Source organism: Lissotriton helveticus, chromosome 10 (genome assembly GCF_964261635.1).
Source record: "Lissotriton helveticus chromosome 10, aLisHel1.1, whole genome shotgun sequence".
In the NCBI taxonomy this organism is placed as follows: Eukaryota; Metazoa; Chordata; class Amphibia; order Caudata; family Salamandridae; genus Lissotriton; species Lissotriton helveticus.
This window is the reverse complement of record NC_136071.1, coordinates 106,894,385-106,920,189: the sequence shown is the minus strand read 5'-3', so window position 1 is coordinate 106,920,189 and position 25,805 is coordinate 106,894,385. Positions and strand designations below refer to the sequence as shown.

General features: G+C 40.9%; 1 protein-coding gene across 3 annotated transcripts in view; it reads left to right on the top strand.

Annotated features, from left to right (window-relative positions):
- Positions 1 to 15,132, top strand: part of LOC144785991 (uncharacterized) — a 324,665-nt gene extending 309,533 nt beyond the window's left edge. For 2 of the 3 annotated variants that reach the window (XM_078664896.1, XM_078664895.1), the window contains one exon: positions 12,176 to 15,132. In XM_078664896.1, coding sequence (XP_078521022.1) covers positions 12,176 to 12,259 — 84 coding nt within the window. In that variant the 3' untranslated portion in view covers positions 12,260 to 15,132. The remainder of the gene's footprint in view (positions 1 to 12,175) is intronic. The other variant, XM_078664897.1, reaches the window with a different exon arrangement.
- The last annotated feature ends 10,673 nt before the right edge of the window (positions 15,133 to 25,805 follow it).

Below are 25,805 nucleotides of genomic sequence, written 5' to 3'. Positions count from 1 at the left end.
TCTCCTGCACTATTCTGTTCTTTTCATTTATTTTCTGTGAACCTGTGATCAGAAAGTTACATAAACTTCCAATCAATTCCATCAAAAATCCTTTTATTAGTAAAATTCCTGCAACTGATGGTGTTCCTGAATACATGTCATTTGGTTCTAATTTTAATAAGACATGTTCTGTAGATTTTATTAATCTGGCATCCTTCTCTGTGAACTTTCTTATTTCTGTGTTTATTATTTTTTCGAAAGCAGAAGGTAATTTTTCAACTGTCTTTTCTGAAAATAATGCTACAGCTGTGTCTTGTTTATCCATTTTAAAATGTACTTCCTCATCAGGAATCTGAAAAATAACATTATCTGGTGTACAGTAATCTGTGCTGCTTAATTTGCAAAATAATTGTTTTCCTGCTAGGCCTGAGTCACAGACAACAGTTTTGCAATTTTCCTCAAATGGGCCTATTTTTGGTGCACATTTTTCTAAAACTGGGTTTGTAATTTCTTTCTTTAATACTCCTGCTACTAAATCTGGACTTTCTACTGCCTTCACAATGTAATTGGTAAATTCAGAATTGTGAGTGTTAAAACTCTCATTTGCAAACAAAGCAACCTGTTTGACTGGGTTCTCATTTTGTCTCTGGAAATAATTCACATTTGCTCTGGACACCTTATTTAAATTAATTTTAGCATTTTCCTTATTTTGTGGGACTATTTGTGCTTGACAAATTCCTGCCATAGGTACTGGTTTCTGACGGGACATTTGCATTTGCTTAGCTGGCATATTTTGCACCTGCATTTCTCCATGTTTTTGTGCATCATGTTTACATTTATTTTTCTTCTTCCAATGCTCAAATCTGTTATGAAGATGGCAAAAGGACGCATTTTCCAGCAGTACAACATCCATACCTGAATTTGCACTAACCAAAACACCTTTACTACCATCCTGTGTTCTTTTAATCTGTACCCAATCAACATCCTTTGCTAGCACTCTGCCCTTTAGGAAATAAATCACTGCTATATTTTCCTCCATAACAACAGAAAATGATGGTGCATTCATGCAACACCCTTTTCACTGTCTCTTCACTTGGCCTTTCCACAACTTTAGATTCAAACCACAATTTAGTCTGCAAGTCAATGTAAAAGAACATTTCCAAATGAATGCACAACTCTTTCAATATTTCATCAAATCCATCAACTTGTGGGTACCACAGCATCATTTTGTCTTTCAATTGTGGGAATGTGTTCAGAAATGCTGCAAGTTCACTTTTATTCTGTGGCATATGCACATACATTTCTCCCACCTTTTCTCTCAATGAGTAAGCAAACTCTTCTACCTCATTCTGTTTATTATTTTTCTCAATTAGATCTGGTGGCTTCTTTTCCTTAGCCAGTTTCCTTGCAAGGTCTGGTGGTTTCTTTTTCTTCTCATGTTTTCTTGCCCACTTTTCTCCTAATTTCTCAAACCCATTGCATTTAAACATAGATTTTATTTCTGAAATGTGCAGATGCATTCCTGAAGAACACATTTTCTCATTTGCCTCATTATCCATGTGTACCCTAAAACCTTTCTGAAATGGAAAACTTCCTGAAACATCATTTTCATATTTTTGAGCCAAATCTGTCAGTCCATTATGTGTAGTTAATGCACAGCCAGCTGTTTCCTTACTCAGGGAAATGAATTCTTTTTCCTGACACTGGTTCACATTTTCATTATTTAAACAGCAGAGACTGTTAATTTCTCCATGTTCACATATGTGCCATTTAAAACACTAAGCTGGCTCTCTTTTTCATGGTCTGTGTTAATATGTTCTCCCATGTTCTCTATCTTTTTAATTACTTCCTCAGAGCAGGTGTGAAAAATCCCATTTTCAATTACATTTATTTTATCCTGGGCTGCAGATGTTGTAAATACCATTTTTCCCTCACCTTTTAGTGCTTGGGGTAATTTCTGTTCAATAATCTGTGTATTCTGAGTTTCTGAAATAAACCCTGCCATAATCACTGATTCTGCAGCTCTTTGAACCTTTTCAGTAGGGACCATATTAATTGGGACAGTCATAATTTTTCTAGGCATTATCTGTGCATCTGCAGTTTGTAATTCTTGAACTGAATCACATTTGAAGCAGTAACACCTGGAGGGATCGCTGTCAGTACTGAATCAACAGGTAATGGGTCAATATAAAATGTCTGCACAGTTCTCTCAGTCTGTATTTCTCTCTGTTCAACAGAAGCAGTAGCCCCTGTAGTTTTTACTGGTACACTATTTTCAGTATTTTTCATGGGAACCACATAAAGTGGTGGACACTCAGTTAACAATTCATCCATTATTTCATCCCCTGAATCATTATTTATATGAAGCTCTTTATCATCACTAATTCTCTTCTCCTGCATCTGGTGCTTTACCTTTTTATCTTCACTTGCTTTCTCTCTTGCTGTCTTTTCCCACAGGCTTAAGGCCTCAAATTGTGCAGCTTTAGACTGTGTCTTTATTTCACATAAGACTTCCCTTAATTTGTCAATGATTTGCAATTCAAAAGTACCATCTTTTGGAAACCTCAAAGCACCCTCTTTTTCAGTAATCTTGCACCATTGGTGAACCCACATACATGTATTTTGTCCCAAATTGGTGGACATAAAATACACAGGTGTTCCTTCGGGAGCATCACCAACAAAAAACGAATTTTTCACTTTACCTCCTAACAGCTTCTTTAAACCTTCAAACATTTTCAGTTTTGCAATAGTTCAATGCAATTTCTTTTCTCCAAAGCTGTCAGTCTCAATTTCAGTCAGTTTTACTCCTACTACTGACCCTCCACAAAATCTTACTGCAATATTTCTCTTAATAAATAACTCTGTTAGTTACAACATAAATACATTCGCTACTCTGTCTGTTGTGCTAAATAAAGGATAGATTTATATTCACTGCGAGTAACACATTCCGCTTACCCTTCACAAAGTAAGACTTTCCGTTTACTCTTCAAACACTACAGGTAAATCCCTTCCTCTTACCTTTCACTCAAGCTCAGAAGAACCTGCTACTCCTTTGGACTTATCCTTCAGGATATATGTTAGGCCAAAGTTTCACCAGCAAACCCTTTTGCTATCAATCAAGCTCAGAAGAACCTGCTACTCCTTTGGTGTGACCCTTTCTAGGTGATATCAGACCAAAATTTCACCAGCGAACTCTTTGCTATCAATCACTCACACAGAAAATAGTCCCTAATTTAACACTGCCAGCCCTACCTAGCTTCTCAGTGTTATTCCAACAGACGAGTAACCTCAGTGCAGTGTGGCTTCCATTTACCACCCGCTATTCCTTCCCAGGATTCCACAGGTGTGCATACCTGCGTGTTCCAGACAACATAGAACAAGACACTAACTTAACATGAAGAGTTAAAACATGTAATCAATAACCAAAAAAGTGTGTCCTATGAAATTACCAATATAATCAATAACACCATCAATTCAAAATGAGCAAAATGTCACCAACAGTAAAAATAAACGTAATATTTTCAACACTTCAAAAATACATGCTAGCATATTAACAACATTTCACAACCCTATTGATACTCACACCACTTCTTGCATCACCTGCCAGTACTGCTTTGCCAGTCTTCAGGTTCTGAGCATTGGAGTCAGGAATCAGGACTTGGACATTTATCTAACTTGGGCAGTTATTTAACTTCCCTCTTAAGGTCAATGATCCATTAGTTGAATAGTTGATGGTGAGATCAATAATCACTAATCACCAAACTAATCAATAATGACCATCCTCCGCTTACCAAAAACTGATGGAGCGGTAATTTCTTCTGGTAATTTCTCAATGTAAAACCCTCATGCTACCTCTAATTTACCGCTCAAAAGATGTTGGGCCCTTCACACCATGTATTACCTTCAGGAGACTTAAATAAACCTGAACAGTCAAAAATGCAATTTATTATTCAAGCCAATAAAGAGAGTTGTTGAGTATTTTAAAGGGTTTTATTTTCTAGTCAAAAGTTAATTTTTCTCTGACCCTTTATTTATTAGTAAAACATCAATCAGGTTACATAATTTGGAAAATAGGAAAAATATCAATAATACAGAACACATTACAGAGTTTCTAAGAAAAATAGTCTTGCAAAGCTAATCAATAATTAAATAGTTGGCAAAATCTCCCATTAAGAGAAATAAATGCATAAAACAAATAAATCTCTTTAGACCTAATTAATTAGTCAAAACATGAACTTAAAGTTTAGCATCTAAATCTAAAGAGCATTTCTATCTGTTGCTGCTCTATGCATCTCTCTGTCTAAAGAGCAAAAAGGAGGGAGACAGCCCGCCCTTCACCAGACCTCAAAGGAATGTGGCCTGATGTGCCAAGATATGACGTGGAAGCAAGAAACCTCCCCCTGAATCTCCTCGGACGCACCTCCCCTTCAGCAATCTCCCGGGACGTTTCTCGTACCTAACCCATAGAAGCCAGCTGAGCTGAGAAAAGCCAGCCCCAATCCATAGAGGACATTATTTTAGACCCTAATTATTGGCAGACTACACAAAGATGTAGCATCTTTCAGGAAAACCTGTACGTGATTGGTCAGTCATGATGGCAGGAGTTCTCAATACCCTGACTCATTCTAAAATCCCGACTTTACCAGTTTTAACAAAAGAAGCATACATGAATAACTACATTTATAAACATTTGCAACATTTACTAGGAAAAATGTTTCATTCTAATTCTCCTTCCTTCCTTCCACAGCGTAGTCAGATGGACACTTTTAACTAACACTGGTACATTGGCAGAATCACAAGAATGTACAGTTGAAGATGTCCTTCACTTCTTGTCATGAGGAAAGCTGCCACAGTCTGCGCATGCTCCCTTCTCATTAAATTGCAAGCCATAGCCTTGATGGATTCACAGGCAGCCATGTTTTGTGTAGGCCCCAAAAATAAAACAAACACAAAGATAATATTAATTTCATGTAAATCAGCCCATTATGTTTCCCTCCCTCATACTAATACCCCTTATAAATGTTTACCTAGCCAAGCTATTAGTGAAAAGCAGCTTTTCTATTATTTATGACAACATGCAAAATAAATGTGAAATGGGCAACATAGCATTTTCATGCTTTAGTGTAAAATTTAAAAGCACACATAGTTAATACAGCGCACACAGTTAATACAACACACACAGCAACATGCTTTAGTGTTTTAGATAGCTTTTCATGCAAAAAAGCATTTAGCCCCCTGTGTAGTGTTTGTGCATTATTAATTCACACACATTATAAAAAGAGGTGTTATTAACTGAAAATATTTATCAAAATATGCAACAAGTCAAAGTCTATTAAGACAGGAATATTAAATATAGATTGGCAAGGGATGAGCTGGGAAGAGAGAAACACATTCTATTAATCTTCACAGCTAAAAAGGCCACTTTTCTCTACATTGCAAAAAAACACGTTAATTCAGCAAAAGCATTTGACTGAATAGGCCTCACTTTCATGTTTTTCATGTGCCATGTTTTTAACTTGCACCAAAATGTACGTGGCAATTTAAATGCAATCTGTCTGAAGCACAGAAAATAAAACAATGCCTGACTGCAGATGAAATCTGCTCCATCAGCAGTACCCCACAAAACTGAGGCAGGGCCTGAGGAAAGAGTCGGCCCCAAGAGAGTCAGACTCGTGTCAAAATCACTCTCAAATAGATGGCCCAACACATAACACCCATAGGACACAGAATAGGAAGGTTACTCAAGGAGCCAAGGCAGTTCTTCACCGACAAACGATTACTCTGTATCCAGCATCATGGGTATTCCATAGAGCTTCATTACGAACCACCATCTGTGAAACCAAAAAAGTGAGCTAGCAATTTGACTTGCCACAAGTAGTGAAAACCTTCTAAAAAAATATTTTTTAAAATAAACAGTAGATAAGGTGCCAAGGAGGAGCACGTCCAGGAAGTGACTCTGGATACTTCTCAATGTCAAAACCAAACCTTACACCGGTCTATTTTGGAAGCCAGATTCTTGCACAAGTTCATGAAAACCCTAAAGATAAAGATGACCACATTGCAATAAGTCATCCTACTTAAAAAAATGTTTTAAAAAGGACTAAATTAGGTAATTCTAAATCTCAAGGACACCTAACTACATATGACCTTGGTCTGAGGAGGGTTTCCCTAAATTGGTGGCAGAATAAGGAATGTGTGCTTCCAATTTGATCCTGAGTTATCTTTCTTCTAAGGTCAAACATTCTTATTCCTGCGAATCTACCATTATTACGCCAGCTTGTATGATCAGTAGTGGTTCAGGCAACCATCCTGTATCTTTGAGGTCCTGACTATTTGCTTAATGGGTTCTATAGAATTTAGACAGCGCAGTTTAACTATCACTTTTTGCGCTGAAGGTCTTCGGTAGCAATGGCCCTGGAGAAGTTCAACCGGCTGCCAGTACCCAAACGAGTGATCTTTAAATCTCTCTGCATGGTGCGTAAAGCTATTCATCGTAGCGGCCCAGTATACCTACAGCAAAATTCCAGTGTTACCGTCCATCCATACTTCTGCACTTAGCTAACTCTGGGTGTCCCTAAATCTGAATGTCTTCGCACTGGAGGTAGATCTTTTGCCCTCCAAGCATCTCACTCCTGGAACAACCTGCCTCCATCTCTGTTCCACATGGAGGACCTTTTATGCTTTTGAGAAAGCCAAAGACTGTTCTTTGTAATCTTTAAAATCCAATTTGTGAAGCCACCACCTCTCCGGGTTTCCTGTCTAGCACCAGGACACATCTTAGGCAACAGTTTGTGCTGTATAGATACAATAATCAATACATACTCGTCCCAATGTATAGCAGACATAAGAAGTCTTTCAGGTCTGTGGTAATCATTGAACATTACCAATTCAGGGTGCTCCTGTTCAGGATAAAATTGGTGCTGAGGTTATTATGCGATGACTTATTTGGTGGCTGCTCACTTGAGAAACTGGATACATGTGTATCCCTACTTGGACAATTGTCTGGTAAAAGCCAATTTGCTGACACGATACGAAAGAAGCATCCGGACAGTGCTACAAATGCTGCACAGATATAGATTCTCCCTAAACTTAGAGAAATAATCCCTATTCCCAGAGGAAGCAACACTAACCTCAGAAAGGCCAAGGCATTCCTGATACGAAAGAGAATTTTGACATGAAGATATCAAACTGTCCTTTGCCAGAAAGGACAGTCTCTGGCAATGAGGACAATATTGAAATGTATGGGCATAATAGCCTTGTGCATAGCACCTAACGCTATACTCCACACATGATACCAATTCAAGAATGGTCACAAGGAGCCGGACATTGAGACTGTCTAGATTCTAGTAGTCGTCACAGAGAAGATGCAAAGGAAAATACAATGGTGAAAGATGGGGAATTTTACAATAGGTAGACCTTTCAAACTACCATCTACCTCTGTGAACATTACTACAGATTCACCCAACAAGAAATGGGGAGCAAATCTGGGAAAACGGAATATCAGGAGTGAATGGAATTACCTAGAAGCTGCGAAGCATTTGTTTACTCAAACTAAAATCATGTCAAGGGAAAGACTGTGGAAATTCAAACTGACAATGCAACAACAACCTCATACTTGAACAGGGAGAACAAGAGGACATGTGCTGTTCATACTAGCACAGGATATCGAAGGGGCAGTACAAAGAGCTATAACTAGAAGCGATAAACTGGTCCTGCAAAACGTGGAAGCATAAGGGTTAAGTAGACAAGCATGTAAGCGGAAGCTCAAGCAAGTTATAGTGGACAGAGTCTTCCAGGAGTGGGGCAGACCACAAATAGACCACTTTGCAACACAAGCAAATTGAAAATTCCAAGACTTTCATTGAGTGCGCCTTTCAGGGGGCAGTGACAGTCTACAGGTTCTATACAACTATTCAGCAGGACCGCAAGCTCCCCAAAACCCCATACTGCAAAACCCTATCCAGCTTTGGAAGCGCCAGGGTATGGTCCTCGCACATAATGGATTCTTCCATATGAAAGTGCCGATATGGTCCATTGTTAACTTGAGGATTGACAGACAACGCTTTTTCTGAGGGAACTGTGCCTCTAGAGGAATCCTAGTGCTACTACAGCTCTTTGCGAACGATACCATGAAGGAGTTCACACCACTGCAAGAGGAATATGATCTTCCGGTTAATCAGTCCTAGAAATATCTGCAACTGAGGAGCTGCATCATGAAAAAAACTAGGAAGTGCTAGGCAAACTCCCCCAGCTTCTATTATCCATGACTATTTGATTACCTGGGCTGCATACAAAAGCTTATTTCTGGCCTGCATACTTACATTATTAACCAACCGCACTTGAAACAGATCGAGAACTACTTATGGTCTCAAAGATGCCAAATTCATTTTTAGGAGGAGGAATTGTCTGACCTTCTGCACCTACACAGTAAGAGCCTCTGCTGAGCCTCCTACAATTGCAGTAGTTTTAAACTACTCCCCGATTGGCACTGGTCTCTTTGCAAACTCCACCAAATTAAACTAGCGCCCACGCGCAACTGCGGACTCTGTGAACAGCCATGAGGTGATATCCTTAATATTTATTTGTCCTCTCCCCTGCTTGAGGATTATTGAAAAATTGTCTGGTACATGCTGAGACCAGTTCAGGCCTACAGCTTGCAACCACTGTTGGACTTGATTTGGTAAGGAGTATGGCCACACTGGATGATATTGCGGCATATGATGGGCAATGGTTGTCTTCTTCTTTTGCAATGGCCAAACTTTTCATCCTCCTGAAGTGGAAAATGCGCACATCGCCTCTGCTCATTGACTAGTCTGATTCTATGGTCACTTGGCACATTTGGATAAAACGATATACAAGTTGAATTACCAGCTGCAAGACTATGAGCACAACTAGGACCCCTTTCTTCATCTCTTGGCTTTGTGAATTACAGGTTGCCTGCAGTAGACTGACATTAGTCTAAATCTCCTTTCCACCTGTGACATTGATCTCCACGACTGCCAGTTGCGCCCTTGGCTCCGAGATATGGCCTTTGAACTGGGAAAGAGGGTGTGTTAATTGAGCGGAGGGTAGGGCTATGTCTGTGGTTCCTGAACACAGAAGATGATGTACTGTGAGTACTTCCACACTTTATAACAGATTTTCCTGTGTAGGCTTTCAGTCTGTTGCAAGATTATTGTGATTGACACACACATTTTCTTTTCTTTTCCCCTTTTCTTGACACTCTTTGATTTACCGTCTATGTGTTAAGATAATTTTTTAAAAGCCAATAAAAATATATCCAACAAAAAATACCAAGCATTTGCATCCAGGTGTTTACGCCTGGGTTGCCAGAACTTTGCATCCAGCTAACCACACCATCTGTGCCAGAGGATGCTCTATCGATGGAATGGTCTGGGAAATTTGCATATGTTTTCCTCCCCAATCCCGCTGATACTGCTTGTGTTAAGCATTTTCAAACAGACAACCATAGCCCTGATAATGATAACACCACAATGGGCCAGATAAACATGGTTTTCAGACCTAGTTGGGATGACAGGAAGTAGGATAATAAAACCACCTACCTTACAGACTTATTAAGGATACCAGAGGCACAGGTATACCACTCCGAGCCAGCCAGCCATCCCTTAGCGGCATGGCTCCTGAAGATTTAGAATTTGGCAACCTTGCTCAAAATGCATAGAAGTCCTGCGAGAGGCTTTGAGTCAACCAACATGACAGTGATATGCCCCCAATGGGACACATTTGCCATCTGGTGCACTAAGCCTTCCTTACTGCACCAGATGTACAACAGCCAAGGACACAAAAATGTGTGGGTGCCTAACACACCTTTTAAATAAGATTTCACATGCATCATTTAAGGTGCACCTGTAAGCTATAGTGACTTACACAATGGCACTATAGGGAGAAGTTTCTTTAATACACCAGTTATCAACAGATTCTTGGAAGGTGTTAAAACAGTGGCACCATAGACATCAGCTCCCACTCCAATTTGGAATCTGAACCTGGTGCTAACACAGCTAATAAAACCACAGATTGAGCCATTCAGAAAAGTGGGAAGCAAGTACTTCACACTAGAGAAAGCATTGCTGATTTGCTATAACTTTACTGCGTAAGGTCAATGAGTTACAGTCCCTCCTGTTACTAGAACCTCACCTCCAAATACATGGAGGCAGGGTGGCATGAGAGCAAACCTGTAATTTCTACCAAAAAGTATTTCGCACTTACGTGTCAACCAAACTATGCAACTAACCAGCCTTTTTTCAGCAGCCAGGTGAAACAGAAAGGACTCTACACACACTAGAAGGTGAAGTGAAGGACATTTTTCATTTTCATTGCTTCAACAAACAGGAATTTCCTGGTCACATAAGGAACTATTGCAAGGTGGATTGTGCAAAACATCATATGTTACAAGGTAGCGGGAGTAGCACTAGATGAGAACTGTACTGTAGCAGTAGTTTTAGTACCCAACCACTAGATGGGGGAATAATGCACTTTGTGAATTCAGAAAATCATTCAAGTTGCAATTCAACTTCTATGTCTAAGTAACCATTTTGTTACCTGGTGAGATAACTGGGACCTCCTAATGAGACCCTGTGTTTTTAGGTGCACTTTCCTTGTAGTTCACATCAGATAACTGTTGGAATGACGTTTGTGAGCTGTCCAGGCATTGTTATTTTTTCTTTAAATATATCATTAACAAAGCCGCCAATGTTTAGGTCAAAGCCTAGCAGATAGCGCAGCTGTTTGATTGCAAAGACCTATTGGTAAGCATGCTGAAAGCTGCCCTAGGAATAACAAGGTATACAAACGGTTCTGTCGGGTGCGAACTATCTCTTCAAATTCTCATTATTCAAAGAATAAATTACAAGAAATGCAAAACCAATCCGGGTAGGGTATGAAAAAAGATTTTTATATAAATTACTTCATTTATAAATACCCTTATTCAAATATATACAAAGCTATCAACAATACATGGTGGCACATCATATGTGAAAGAGTTGTGACATTCAGTGATATTCGTGAAAGTGTACTAGCTAATCCAAGAGATTCTATGCATCCAACATAGGACTTATGAAACCACCTATTCTTTAGGTCAACCTCACAACCACAAAAAGTATGAACTTACTCATATCTAGGGGGACTGACAATAGAGTAATAAATCAATGATATTGGAAATGTGTAAGCACAATTTAGACCGAACAAAAGGTGTGCAAATAACAAAAACGTTTTTGGCAAGAGTGTGGTTGCAAAATTAAAACATATATATGTTTATTCTGTTTCATACAGTACTATTTATACACAAATACAATTGCATATAGACAAATAAAATTCAGTACATCATATATTAAAATTGTTAAAGAGAACAAGACACTTGTTCTCTTGAACAATTTTAATATATGGATGTTACCTTGTTTTTTTTTAAATTGTTTTTATGAACATTATGATGTACTGATTTTTATTTGTCTATATGCAATTGTATTTGTGTATAAATAGTACTGTATGAAACAGAATAAACATATATATGTTTTAATTTTGCAACCACACTCTTGCCAAAAACGTTTTTGTTATTTGCACACCTTTTGTTCGGTCTAAATTGTGCTTACACATTTCCAATATCATTGATTTATTAGACTCTATTGTCAGTCCCCCTAGATATGAGTAAGTTCATACTTTTTGGGTTGTGCGGTTGACCTAAAGAATAGATGGTTTCATAAGTCCTATGTTGGATGCATAGAATCTCTTGGATTAGCTCAGCAGTCCAATAGGTTTACGCTAGAGGGACACCATAGACCTTTTGAGTATCATGACAGTAGGCCTCTTGACAGTCATGATATCCTATCGACAATCTTGATAGTTTATAACTGTGTGCAGTCATTGCCTGTGGTGTCTCCTGCTTTTGCGTCCTTCCTTTTCCACTCGACGGCAGCCCATCTAGGAGGCAACGCAGGTGACTTGCAACCATGCTGCACAGCAGCTGTGCTACTGTACAACATGGCTTAAAACACATTGACAAAGCCAATAGATCTTGCTTAGGCGATGCAGGCAGAAAACGTGCTTGCACTTGGAGATGTGTGGATTGTTGACCCTTCCCTCCCCACAGTTGGTGTTTTAGGTATTTGACTTCCTTAGTATTTATAGTCCTGCTCCAAAGTTGCGAATTTTCTCCTCAGATAACATCTACCTTTCTCTGCAGGTTTCTTCATCATGTATCTTCTTTACCCCAGCGGAGCGGAATGAGTTGAAGAAAAAGATTGAAGTGTGTCAGGCAAGAAGATAATAACAGATGGAGACAAACACAAAAGGTTCAAAGCCAGACCTCTTTAAAAGACGTCGCCTTGATGCCGTTTCATTTTGTGATAGGCTGTGTGGTCACATGATCACAATTCCCCAATCACAATATACTATATTTATGGACACAGCCTGCCAATCCGATCGTTAAGTACTTTTGTTTTTGTTGGGACTTATGTAATTTATGGCTGCACTTTTTTTGTAGCCTGGCTGAGATGTTTCTGTATTAAAGCGGTTTATATCAAGCCTACACAGCTATATTGCAGTTAAAAAGTTATTCTTTGGCATGTGCAATATTTGCAGTACAGTTTTTATAGGACACTACTCACAAAAACAATCCATGCAGTTTTGTTTTTTGGAATATGAACATGCGTATATCTAGCGCTTAATTTGAAGGGCATTTTAAAGGGTTTCTTTGCTGAAGACTGCACATGTTCGGACTGCGCCATTGCATAAATCTAAGGGATTTTGAGGCCAGCATCCTGTTTTGTCCGACCAAAGCTTGCAGTTTTCAGCTCAGTACTACAGCAGTATTTTTTGATATTGGCAATATGCGCGTATGTGGGGGAGGGAGCAAGTCCTGATTCCTTGGGGTGATTTTATTAGCTGAAAAAAGCTGGTGTTAAATGTCCTTAGCTTCACCCCTGTAAATTAATAGAAGGAACACATGTATTATGAAAAGGACAACCAAGTGCTGTACTTGTAGGATCTCCACGCCCCATGCGGAGTGCAGTGGAGTAGTTGTCTGCCGCGCTTTGTCATAGCAAGGGGACATGCAGGACTCGGTGATAGGACTGCTGCCTCTGCCGGATGAATCACTTTGGATTAATGCGGCAGTCAATGGATGACCTGGTGCTATTTTCAGTTCTTTGACCACTGCTTCTCTTTTTCCAGCAATTTCTTAAACCTCCTCTTTATTTTACTTTTTAAAACAGTGTGGAATCAATTGGTCTGTCCTAATCATGAGCCCCATTTTAGCTGTTTTAACTGCCGTAGTGATTCTGTGCATATCATATCTTTGGACACCTCCATCCCAAAAATATAAATATATATAATTTTGTTGAGTTTTTTAAGAAAATGTTATTCACTTGATCTTTAAGCCTTGTGTTCCAACCCATTAGAGTGAAGTTGCAGTATTCCACTTCTGTGGCGCAATCCTGTAGAGTGTCGGCTCATATTTTGTATGAACACTTGGTTTTTGGGCAGAGCTGGATCTCTGTGTCAAAGGTCAGAGTTGAATAGAGCTGGACATTCAGTACCTGTGTGAGGAGTGTTTTTTCATTTCCTGTATATAAGTTTAACTATTTTCGTTATTATATGTCTAAAGAAAATATAGTTTGTGAAGTGGGCAAATAGTTTTGCGGTGAGATGGATGGTGCTTGTCTTTGTGGAAAGCCGTTCCATAAAGCAAAGGCACTTGTTTGAGTTTGAAGCAATGATGTGCCACCCATTGTAGTATGGTTTTGACTGTTTTATAAACTAGATGTTACCCGAAGGAAGACATGCACAGTTAGTTGTGTATTCATCCAGCTGAGATTTATTTCCTGAGCATTTTTCGACTATGTCGAATAACATATCAAACTTTCCATCTGTTTTCTCCCTGTGATCAAAATCTGAATCTCATTCACAGAATATGTAATTAAAAAATAAAAAGAAACCTTGACGCATGAGCATATTTACAACTAACGTTAATTGTAGGCATTAAAGAGCCTGATCAATTCTTAAATGCAGATCCGTGCGCCAGCTGACCTGGTGCTTTGCCGTGTTCATGACACCACTTCTAGACTGTCAGCCGGTAGTAAGAATACTGGATATAACGCAATAAGGTTTGCATGTCTGGCTCCAGGAACTGTTGTAACAATGCTGTGTTTCACACTCTGACGTAGCACTGTGTGGCATGGGAACCACATTGGAGGATTCTACCATTTGATTAAGGAAGTGTAGTGTTAAAGTGTGTGTTCAGCAGTTTTGAGGGATCAAGTGTTTTTTTTCTTTTTTTAAACTTGGTGTGTAACAGAGCTGTGGGTTGTCAGTCGATGGCGGGTTGGCTTTCAGTCTTTAAAGATGGCAACACGTGAATACGTGCAGCTCTATGTTAAATCACTCAAACCTTCGTTTGTTTTTTTTACCTTTCAATACCTTAGAATGAAGGCCACAGACTCGGTATACACTTAATGCTATATCCGCGTCCTGGGTAAACACCATGGAGCTCATTCAAGCCCTGCGCAGGTCACATCACCCATTGATACAATTGAGTGACTATGAAGAGCTTCCCCATTTGATACAGATTGCAGAATGCTTAAATACTCATGCAGCATAAGGTCACCATGGTAAACCAAGGGTTTCTTGTGGTTTGTCAACTTCCGCAGCATCTCTTGGCCTAACCTTCCCATCTTACATTAATTCTGAAATGCCCAGTCAGATAGAATATTAAAAAGAAACGAGGGCCACGATTTACAGCTTTGTTTTAAAATCAGTTATAGTGTACTACTAACATTTTTATTCAATTAAACCCAATTATACCGTCCATTAGTGAGTGAGCATTATTTCAAAGCATGCGGCAGTACTCTGACAAAGGTAACTCGTACATCTATAATTCACTTTAAATTACCTTAGTGTAACGAAATGATTATCAAATGTCAATTCAAACATGTTCTATAGAAAGGAAGTGCCTCTCAATCCCAGTTCATTCTCATTTTTGAGCTGTCCACGCCCAAACCCTACTGGTTGTTTTCTTTCCAACTTTGTAGATATGTTTTCTATTAAGAGATTTCTTTTTAACTGTTTATACAATGTATGTAAAGAAATTATGTGAGCTTCTGTATAAATTAAAAAAAGGTTAATAAAATTCCTTTTATTGTTTTTCCTATGTTGTTTTCTTTCAAATAAGCAGGTTGCTAAGAGTTTGTGTAGCTCTTTCGCTTTCCATCACCAGGAAATTGTGCTACATTGTTGATGTTGGGAACCTACATCTTAGAAGACCAGAGATCCATGTGCACACCTCCAATGCAAGTTGAATTAATGTCCTGAGCGTTAGTAAGGACAAAAATTGTGCATAATCCGGTTTCTACAACAGGATCCTTTACTAGAGTGCCCCAGAGGTTTTTGTGCAGAATGTGTTTCATATTCTGTTCTGCTGCTTACTTATCTGCACACTACTTCTGCAACAAAGGACCAGGTTCATGGTACAGGCCTTGCAGTTGCATTATTTTTCTGTGTCCCAATGTTCATCTAACACCTTCATTAAGGAAGATCTAAATAATTTTTTACCTTCTACATTTGTAGCTTATTTTTAGCCTTGAGTTCAACATTTGTGTTTGAACTGAAGTTGTGGCCTTTTTTTATCATCTCAGATGTTTGACACACCTCCCCCCCCCCCCTCCTAAAACAGCTCTTGGAATTAATGATACAATGTCGGTATAGTCTGATATCCTTTGGCGATTCACAATTGATCATTATTTTAGTGTTGCTAATCTGAGTATGGGTGACCCTCCTTATAGGCAATGAGTAGCCACAGAATAGCAGAATTAGTACATTTAGTACATTTTAGTAGCACCTTGGTGCCCTCCCTGTATGAAGCACATCAAAGGATTTTGACGTTGCACATGGGTTGCATGCTGCTGCTCCTTTGGGTTAGAAACATATAAACTCGTCTATCTTTCTACCTCCCATGCAGCCTCAACACTCCCAGGCACCCCCATGTCTCGTACACCATTTCTTGGTCTGCTTTGTGCCTCGAGCCATCTTGCTCATTGGTCATAAAAGCCTCAGATGTCCGCATCTATCCGAGAACTGTTGAGTAGGCAAAGCACACCGCCTCCACCTTGTTGCAGACTAGATTCCATTATGTTTTGAAGGAAATTTAGGGAGAAATATAGAATATTTGACCAGTTGCCATTTTAAGGCGTTGATTCAAATAGGTTTTTGAAATGCAAACTGGTAATGTCATTTACTTTTCATGACATTCAAAGCAGTACGTAACGTAGCTCTATTTTGTATGGCTTATTCAGAAACCAAGGTGTAAGCTTACATGCATTTTGTTAGATTACAGCCTTTTTTCTAATTCATGTTGTGGTGTTCTGCTATTTATTGATTTTCGACACTTCTCGAACTACCTCCAAGTACCACACTTAGGGCCAGATGTAGGTCGTCAAATACCGGTCGGTAACGGTGGGCATCCCCAGCGCACTTAGGGCGGCAATTGCAAAAACAACAAGTGATGGACTGAATGTGGATCAATGTCACACACTCCCCCAGTTTAAAAGCAAAAAACTGAACGCCGTATTTTCATCACAGGCTCCTGATATCTTTGGGTTAATTTAACTATTAAGTGCTTCACCTCTTGTTTAATCTTTCAATCTGTATTTGAGCGAAATGTGTGATACACACTGGAAGTGTCTCTTGGCGATTTAGAATTTCTCAACATTTAGTTTAGATAACTCTTTTCACGCCTATTTACCTGAAAAGGTGGATGTTTAGACTAAGCTTTCGAATTGATGGGATGATAATTCAAAAGATGAACTCTCTAAATACTAAAAATAACCTTCAGCCACATCAGGCTAATTAACGTTTTGGTGCTATAAGCAGATATTTTGAGCTGGAGGGAAGGCTACACGTATAGTGGTAGAGTTGGCAGACTTGATCAAGCAGAATAGCTCTAAAGCAATAGACAATATGCTGTAACTGTAAAAAGCCTTGAAGCATTTTTATGTACTAGTGATTGACGAATTTGGGTTGAAACTGAATTGAATTTCTATAGTCCACAAAGCATATGGGCCTCCATGTTCTAGGTGTGTTGTGGATACTTTAGTAACATAATAATTGATTACTATTGTTGTTTTAGATACTGGCAATTTGAACATATTACTACACCCATGTATAGAGGGTGAATCGAATGCCTTTATACCTATGCCATACTTCTAATGAAACTACAGACGCAAGTGCATACAATGCAATAATGCTAATTGCCAGTATCTAAAACAACAATAATAGTCAATAACTTAATTATTGACTATCATTCTTGTTTTAGATACTGGAAATTTGAACATATTTTCAGGAGGTCCTATTAATTCCTATAAAGGACAGTCTTGGAAAGTTACCATAGACTGCACCCATAATTGATTCCTTGACGTTGGATGCCTTTAATATTATTGCACCTACGGTATACATCAAGTGCCTTGGCTAAGCTCCTGTCATCCTCATTAATTTACAGCCCACCTTTATTGCAACAACACTAATTCCTTACCACTCTTCCAATCCCCAGAATTTCTGTCCTGAAGAGACCCCACAAACGATAAAGGGTTTGAATGTCGACAATTTACAAAGGATAGTCCAGAACACTAGAGTATTATCTAGAACACATGATTTATTCTGAAATCTTAATGGGCATCCTTTTAACTCCAATAACCACTTCCTTGTTTTAAAACTGTCACTTTAGCCTCACTCACCTGTTGTTCATGGTCACTCCTCTGGGGGGCACATGAGTCACAATCTTTTCCTAATGTATATGTAAATAGTGTCAATACACAGCAAACGTTTATTTGGTATATTTTTCAACCTTCACCAACTTTGGTTGGAAATAGCACTCGCTTTGGCTGAAGTGAGTGTTGAATAAGAACCTTTTGTTGGGCTGTTTCTCTCTAGTCATATGTGATTCTCTGAAGTCCTAAATTAAATGTAATTTTGAAGAGGCAATTTAGTGTTGAACATATTGACTGTATCAATAGCTTACTGTGCGTAAATCACTGCACAATAGTAGGAGCTTGCTGAAAACAATAATTTTTAACTTAAATTAGTTCCTTGTGAACAATTGTGCTTAAGTGGACTAGCTATACCAAGTTCGCAGAGACATGGGTTGCTCTTTTGTTGAATTCTTCATCTAGTGGCCTTTTATTGTCATTTGCATTTTTTTCTTCCATAAACTATAGCATGGGGCAGTGGGTAAACCCACTTCAGCCATTTACTAACTTCGCTGTGAGTGATGGCTGTCTCCCCTCTCACAAGGAGCACATCCACATGCAAATTGGTCACCTTCAATACCTGACACTACTGTGGCAGTGTGTGCATTTTGAGACCAAGAAATATTTTTTCCTCTAAGCCACCATTTTTTTCTAGTTTGACCATGACCTTGCATCTTATACAACAATAAAGGTTTGCAAAAACCATGAAAATACAAACAGCCTGCCCTGTTCCATCTATGAATCTGCTGTTGTGTGGTTCTTGTTTCTTCTGCTCACTACAATATACATCAAGGTGCAGTGGGTCGGCCCACTTCAGTCATCAGCCAACTGTAGGAAGCTGACTCTGTATATAATATTGCCACTAGGTGGTAATACCATGCACAGAGTCCAAGGGTTCCCCAAAAGTGTACAGTGCTCAATGCAAAACCCAAAGTGCTCTGTTAGTGGTGGTGTTGACGAGCAGTCTTGGGTCTAAGACAGAAGAATGAGACCTTTATTGCACACACTATCAGTAATGCACACATGACCCAAGAAGGAGATCCGACCAATTTTAGAAAAATTATACTTTGTATTTTATTGTCAGACCAAGACCTTCTTGCTAAGATAAATATGTTTCAATTAAAGATACTTTTCATGAGCAACAGTGCAATACTCAAACAGTTCAAGATTATCCTGGGGAGTTAATCAATTGTGGGATGTGTCCAGCGAGTATACAACTTGCCGTTCCCGTCTACAGGTGTTCAGACCCACACGGAGTGCAGGGTCGGTTGTGGAAGACCGGAGCACCCGTATGGTGCGGAATTCAGTATCTTCACTGAGGCGGTAGATACCGGCAATGATATTTACCCTAGCAGTCGGCGGGGCAATGACCTGGATAGGTTTCAGCCGGCAGCCAACACAATTACCGTTGCGGTCGGTGGCTGTACGTCGGTTGGGGGTCCGCCATCTTCAGATCATTTTGCAGAGATTGCGGTCAAGCAGGCAGTGCAGGCGGTGACGAGCAGGGCCACTGGCAGGAGGGCAAAGGCTCTCGGATACAGAGCTGTGGGTAACTCAGGTCGTGGGGCCAGGAGGATCTCTTGAGGTCGTGGAGGTCGTCCAGTTGCAGTGCTTTCTTCAGGCAGGGTAGAGTCGAATCGTCCTACTGGTCCTCTACCACTGCGGTCTTTGGGAGATCTTGGGTAGCAATGAGTTGCGTCGAAACTAGTGGCGGTCCTCAACTGCAACTGTTCTTGGAGTTCTTTTGCAGCAGTGAGTTGTGACGACCATGGCCGGTCCTCCCTGTGGTTGTTCTTGGAGTGTGTTTTTTCCTGGACATGCCCGCTGGAGGTTGGAGTCTTTGTCGAAGGCAGCAGGATTTTAGGAATCCCAGGATTTCAGAGGTCGCTGGCTGCAAGACTGGTTGCAAGTTCGCAGAGGCTGGAGACAAGCTGGTAGGGCAGGGGCCAAGGCAGGTGTCTGCTTCAGTCTTCTTTGTAGGATCGTCTTCGTGCTTCTTAGGTCATCGCAGCTCTGAGGGCCATGTCTGGGGGAGCCACCAAAATACTATATTTAGGATGCGTTTTGGGGAGTAGGAGGTTGGGCCAATGGGCACCTTACCTGGGGTACACCCTCTATTATGCCACCCTCCTTTGGGAGGGGTCATAGGGCTATCCCCGAATAGAAGCCCCCTGCCACCGTCTTCAAAGGTGGCAAGGACTGAAAATTGTGCTTCACCTCGCTTCCCCCCACACACACACACACACACACACACCTTAGGGGTGGGGTTGGCAGAGGTGGGCACACCTCCGTCATTTTTAAATCTTCCTGCCAGTTTTCCCAACCAAGATGGGAGGTGTAAACCAGGGGCTGCCATCTGCTAGCAGCAGAGGCTGGGCATTTCAAAGGCGGCAGGCCTTTGAAGCTTTCCTCTTTGAGCACTGCCCCATCCTGGGAGAGGAGGCATGACACCTCTGCCCAGGATGTGCATTATTTCTGGTCTCCGAGAACCTGGGGCTCTCTACCCAGGTGTCCAGAAACATGTCTGGTGGCGGCTGTCTGCCTACAGCTGGTCAGAGACCACACCAGGGTTGGCAGGGGGCACCTCTGAGGTGCCCTCTGGGTTCATGGGAGAATAAATCCTACACTGGCATCAGTGTGGATTTATGGAGAGGAATAGTTTGGTACCTGTTAGACCTGGCATCATTGGCGTGGTTTCAGTGACGTTTTGCCTCTACCTCCTGTGTTTTTGATGCTATACTGGATTTCGTTTTCGCTGGTTTAGATGCTTTGGGCACTTTGCCACTGCTCATCATTTTCAAAGTGCAAGTGCTCCCTGTATAAATTGTTATTGTGAATGGTTCTCCCTGATTGGCATATTTGATTTACTAGTAGGTCCTTAGTAAAGTGCACTAAGTGTGCCAGAGCTGGTAAATCAAATGCTACTAGTGGGCCTGCAGCACTGATTGTGCCACCCACATGAGTAGCCCTAAAATGAGGTCTCCGGCCTGCCACGGCAGTGCCTGGGCAGTTTAACTGCCATGTCGCCCTGGCACGTGCCCCCACTTGCCAGGCCCTGCCCTGCCCTTCCCTTTCTGTGCACATAGGACACCCCTATAGCAGGCCCAAGGTACCCCCTGGGCAGGGTACTGTGTATGTGAAAGGTAGGACTTGTACTGATGTATGTAACATGTCCTGATGGTGAAATACTGTTTTTCAGTATTGAGAGGCCATCTTGCCCGTAGGACAGAATGGGGAATGCTGTGTAACATTTTACCAGCATATCTTCCCATAGGAACAAGATGGAGACATGGAGTCTGGTATCCCTGAAATCAGAATTTGAGAACACATCTTTTCGGGAGGATCGTTGTTAAATTCTGTGTTTGAAAATAGCACTTTTAGAAAGTGACTATTTTCTTGTTCAACCTTTCTGTGTGCCTCTGCCTGTTTGTGGATTGACTGTCTGGCTTGAGAGTGACCGGAGCTGGGGTGGCTCCAGGAGTCTGGGTGAGTCAGAACTAGGCTGAATAAACCTATCTGCATTTGGAGTGGTGTTAGGATTAGCACCTGGGCCTGAATAGGGCTGTGCCTGCCTTCCAGAATGCTGGCCCCACCTCCTGCGGTGCGTCTGACGACCCTGGCCCACATTCACATAGAATGAAGTTGTGCACTGGAAGAGTGCACCAAGAACTGGTTTGAACTGGGTCCAGGACCCCCAACACAAAGAGAACAAAGAAACCCCTGTAAAATTAGACTACTTTGTGATCAAGAGGAACCTCTGCCAAAGAAGAAAAGCTGAAGAGACTGAGGAGAAGTACTGCCCTCGCTATGTTGTCTGGAGCAGGCCTGCAGTTTGCTGCTTTAACTGAGGAGAGGACAAGGGACTTAGCTGTGTGCTGTATCCCCCCTGCTTGCTAAGGACTTTGGTGTGTGCTGTGTCCTGAAGGAACAAGTCTCCAAAGACCTGAAAAGAGCTTACCTCCTGTTATTGAAACTCAGGGATACAAAAGTTTCCAACAAACGTCCTGTCTCTGGTATATGCATGTGCTTGCACCCAGCGTGTGTCTTGCGAGGAGGCCGTGTGAAGAGGAACATTCCTCATGATCGACTAGGTGCTCGTCACAAAGAGGAGCAGCGCTGAAGGCAGGAAGCGCGAGGCGTCGCTCAGCAACCCGACCCAGCCATGTGCTCGTAGTGGCCCGTACTTACCCCCAGAGGAGCGGCAGTACCGGTGCCTGTATCGGAACAGTCTTTTGCCTTCAATCTAAAGCAGTGGGGGCCTATTTTGGTTATCACTGACTGCGAGTCAGCTGCACATGGCGCAAGGGGCCTGCAACAAACACCATGAACCTGTGCTGGACAGTATTTTCGATCTTTGATAATTAACCTACAGAAGTCAGAACTTACAAGCTTATTTTTGTTTCCTTACCAAGAACCCTATCAAAGACCTTTTTAAAGAAGAATCACTGTGTATGTTGGAATTCCTGTCGTTTTGGTCTTGCCTAAATTCAGATAAAGATATCTATATTTTTATAAAAACCTATGTGGTGTCCATTTGTGGTGTTTCACTGTGTTAGTGTGGGTGTTGGTGCAAATACTTACACATTGCCTTGGGAATAAGCCTGTCTGTTTGTGGCAAGCTACCAAGGGGGTGAGCTGGGGTTATCTACAGTGTTTCCCCCTTACCTTGACTAGAAGCAAGGGTCCTTACTTGGTCAAAGGTACCTACCTCTACCAATTAGAGACCCCCATTTCTAACAGTATTAAACACTCTTCTATTCAGTAAAGAAGTCATGGTGGTTTGGAACTCAAGTTGTCGAGTTTCCAGCCCATGTACTCTATGGCTTCACTGGCACTTACAATATTGGAAAATGGTGCCTAATATTGTTGGGGTACATCTACTCATGCAGATATGCCCTCACCTGGAGTATAGTGTATTCTGCCTTAGGGCTGTGAGGCCTGCTAGAGGGGTGACTTGCCTATACTGTCAGGCAGTGTTAGCTGTCATGTCACCCAGGCAGGGTGCCATGTTGACTTTGTTGTTTTCTCCCTCAGGGGCATTCAGGCTGCAAGGGCAATGGCATGGTCCCGATGAGGGGGGGGGGTTCTAGATGACCCTCTACAGCTTCCAGGCCCTAGGTACCCAGAGTACCATTTACAAGGGACTTACAGGAGGACCAAGTGCACTACATTTGAAGCCATGTCAAAACCAGGCAAAAAGTGGGAGGCTAACCATGCAAAAGAGGCACTTTCTCACACCAACTTTACTGTGAGTGACAGAATTCTGGCCTTTTGCATCGAGCATATCCAGACACCAAGTAGTTCCCATCAGTGCCAGTAGCAACTGTGGTGATTTTGCCTTTAAGAACAAAATTTTTTGCTTTAAGCATTTTATTTAGATTGACTAGTGCCTCCACAGCTTCCCCAAGATGAGTCATTTCCTGTTGATGAGGACCCAAATTTGTGCACCGTTTCTAGGGTTCTCTGTTGTGCCCACAGCTTGTTTGTCTCATCTTTGCCTCTGAAGAGCATTGAAAGGAGGTTGGGTACTGGCGTCTATGTGCAGGGTGGTAACTTATATGGTTATAGGTAGTCACATGTTGAGAGTGCAGGGTACCTGCAGTCGGCACAACATTTATCCTGAGCTAACACAAGAATCCACTTTGCAACCAATAGACAGATCACAAGTCGCTGTTTGTTTTCTTCTTTTCTTTCTTTTTATTTCATGTGTTGATTGTTCATAAAAACCTCCTAGCCGACACGTGTTTCGTCTGATGTGGAGTTAATCCACAGACTTCTTCAAGGCTAGAACAATGTAATTTTATAGTTTTAAAAACTTTTACATATAGATATTTATTTCCAAAACCCCCTATTTTCCAAGAACTCAGATTCTGAAGAGTCCCATTCATAGAGAGTTGTAGTTTGTCAGCATCAAAAAAGCTGGTGCAATATCACCAAAGGACAACACAAGGTGCTCTAAAGGAGTAATAGTGAATAGTAACCGCCAACAAGAAAGAGTGCGAGTTAGTGATAATAAAGAAAAACACCACCACCATAAACTTGATTCTGTGTGCAATTCACACCAACACACTATTGAGAATCCAGTATTTAAAGTCCAGCAAAGGATATGCAGATATAGACTATTTACTCAGGCTAGAGAGAGATAGCCCCACATAAAACATCGTGCTCAACCAGAGTTGTGAGCAAATCATGGGTACCTTAATTGATTAAGTTCGACCTCTAGTTTCTTGTTCAACACCCCTGCCACACCGTCATTGGGGTTCAATTATCCTCTTGGCTATCAATAAAAAAACGCAATTTAAAACTTAGAACATCTGTCTGTGTATACATTCAAAAGCCAGCCTTAATCTGATTATATGGAGTACTCACTCTATTTCTCACGTTATTTTGGCCCGTAGATAGCGTCTAAAAATCAGTCTCTCTCCATAATATGTAATTCGGGTATTTTCCTCCTGTAGTTAAATTGAAACAGACGGAATCCTACTGGTTACGAAATACTCATTTCCGTTATCATTAGAGACATACATATCGATAAACTGGGTGCAATCTTTATATGGCCCACACTTAAGTCATATTAAGTATAAGAGTTAACCCACTAGGCTAGCGACAATATCTTATCACTATGATTGCGCATTGCACGACCCATATCCATTAATAAAACACAACTCGTGCTCGGTAAGTTAACACCGCCACGAAAGGGATCCATATGTGTGAGTAGTCTCACCTGTGACGATATCTCGTCTCCCAGTTGTTGGTGATATCACCATCCAAGATGTGCATGCTACTAGAATACTGTTATCAATAACAGAACAAGAGAATGACCCTGTAACCTTGCACCAAGTCTTGCAAGATTTGGAGTGTTGCACCAATTTGAGTGAGGATAGTGGACTCAAAAAGAAGTCCAAATGGACCCCACAGTTGGGGAGTGGCAGTAACATTGACGCATTCTACAGGAGTGTAAATAAAGAACTAGACATTCTTGAGAATAACATACGTGATTTCAAGCCTCCATACCCTCAGGACAATCTGTCTTTTAGAGAAAGAAGTGCCCTCAAATCGTTATCTAAAAACACTTCCCTTGTAGTGAAAGAAGCGGACAAAGGGGGGAATGTCGTTTTAATGAATAGGACAAAGTATAATGAGGAGATTATGGGGCAATTGAACAATGAAGTCTGGTATGCTAAATTACCACATAACCTGATGTTTACGATTGTAGCCAAGATTAATACCTATCTAAAAACCTGGCATCAGGCTACCCTTTTGAACGACACAGAATTTAAATATCTTACTGTACACCGACCCCGCTTTCCCTGTATTTATACACTGCCAAAGGTTCATAAGTGTCTCCTGTCTCCACCAGGGAGGCCCATTATTTCGGGAATAGGTGGGCCGACTGAAAAATTGGCTGAATTTGTAGATCTTTTTCTCCAACCGTATGTTTTAAATTTACCCTCGAACATCAGGGACACTAAACATATTCTAAATATACTGAATGATTTTGAGTGGGAACCAGAGATGATGTTGGTCACGATGGATGTATCCTCCCTATACACGAACATAAATCATGAACTGGGTCTTAAGGCCCTTGAGTTTTTCCTATATAGGAGACCGGTAGAACTATTGGAGCACACTAACATGATTTTAATGATGTCAAGACTGATTTTGGAAGAAAATGTATTTCTTTTTGAAGACCAATGGTATAAGCAAACCTGTGGGACCGCTATGGGTTCAAAATTTGCGCCGTCGTTTGCCTGTCTGTTTATGGGATGGGTAGAGGCGGTGCATGTTTGGGGCCCAGGCGGTGCAAAATGGCACTCCCATATTAACTATTATGGAAGGTATATAGACGACCTCATACTTGTATGGACTGGTAGTGAGGTTGAACTCTTGGACTTTTTTGCCTACATGAACGACAATGTGTACAACATGACCTTTACCATTGAATACTCCAAGGAGCGAATCAACTTTTTGGACCTAACCCTATATGTAAAAGATAACAAACTGTGTAGTAAGCTTTTCAGAAAATCTACGTCCTGTAATGCGGTTCTACACAATGATAGTGCACACCCTAGATCT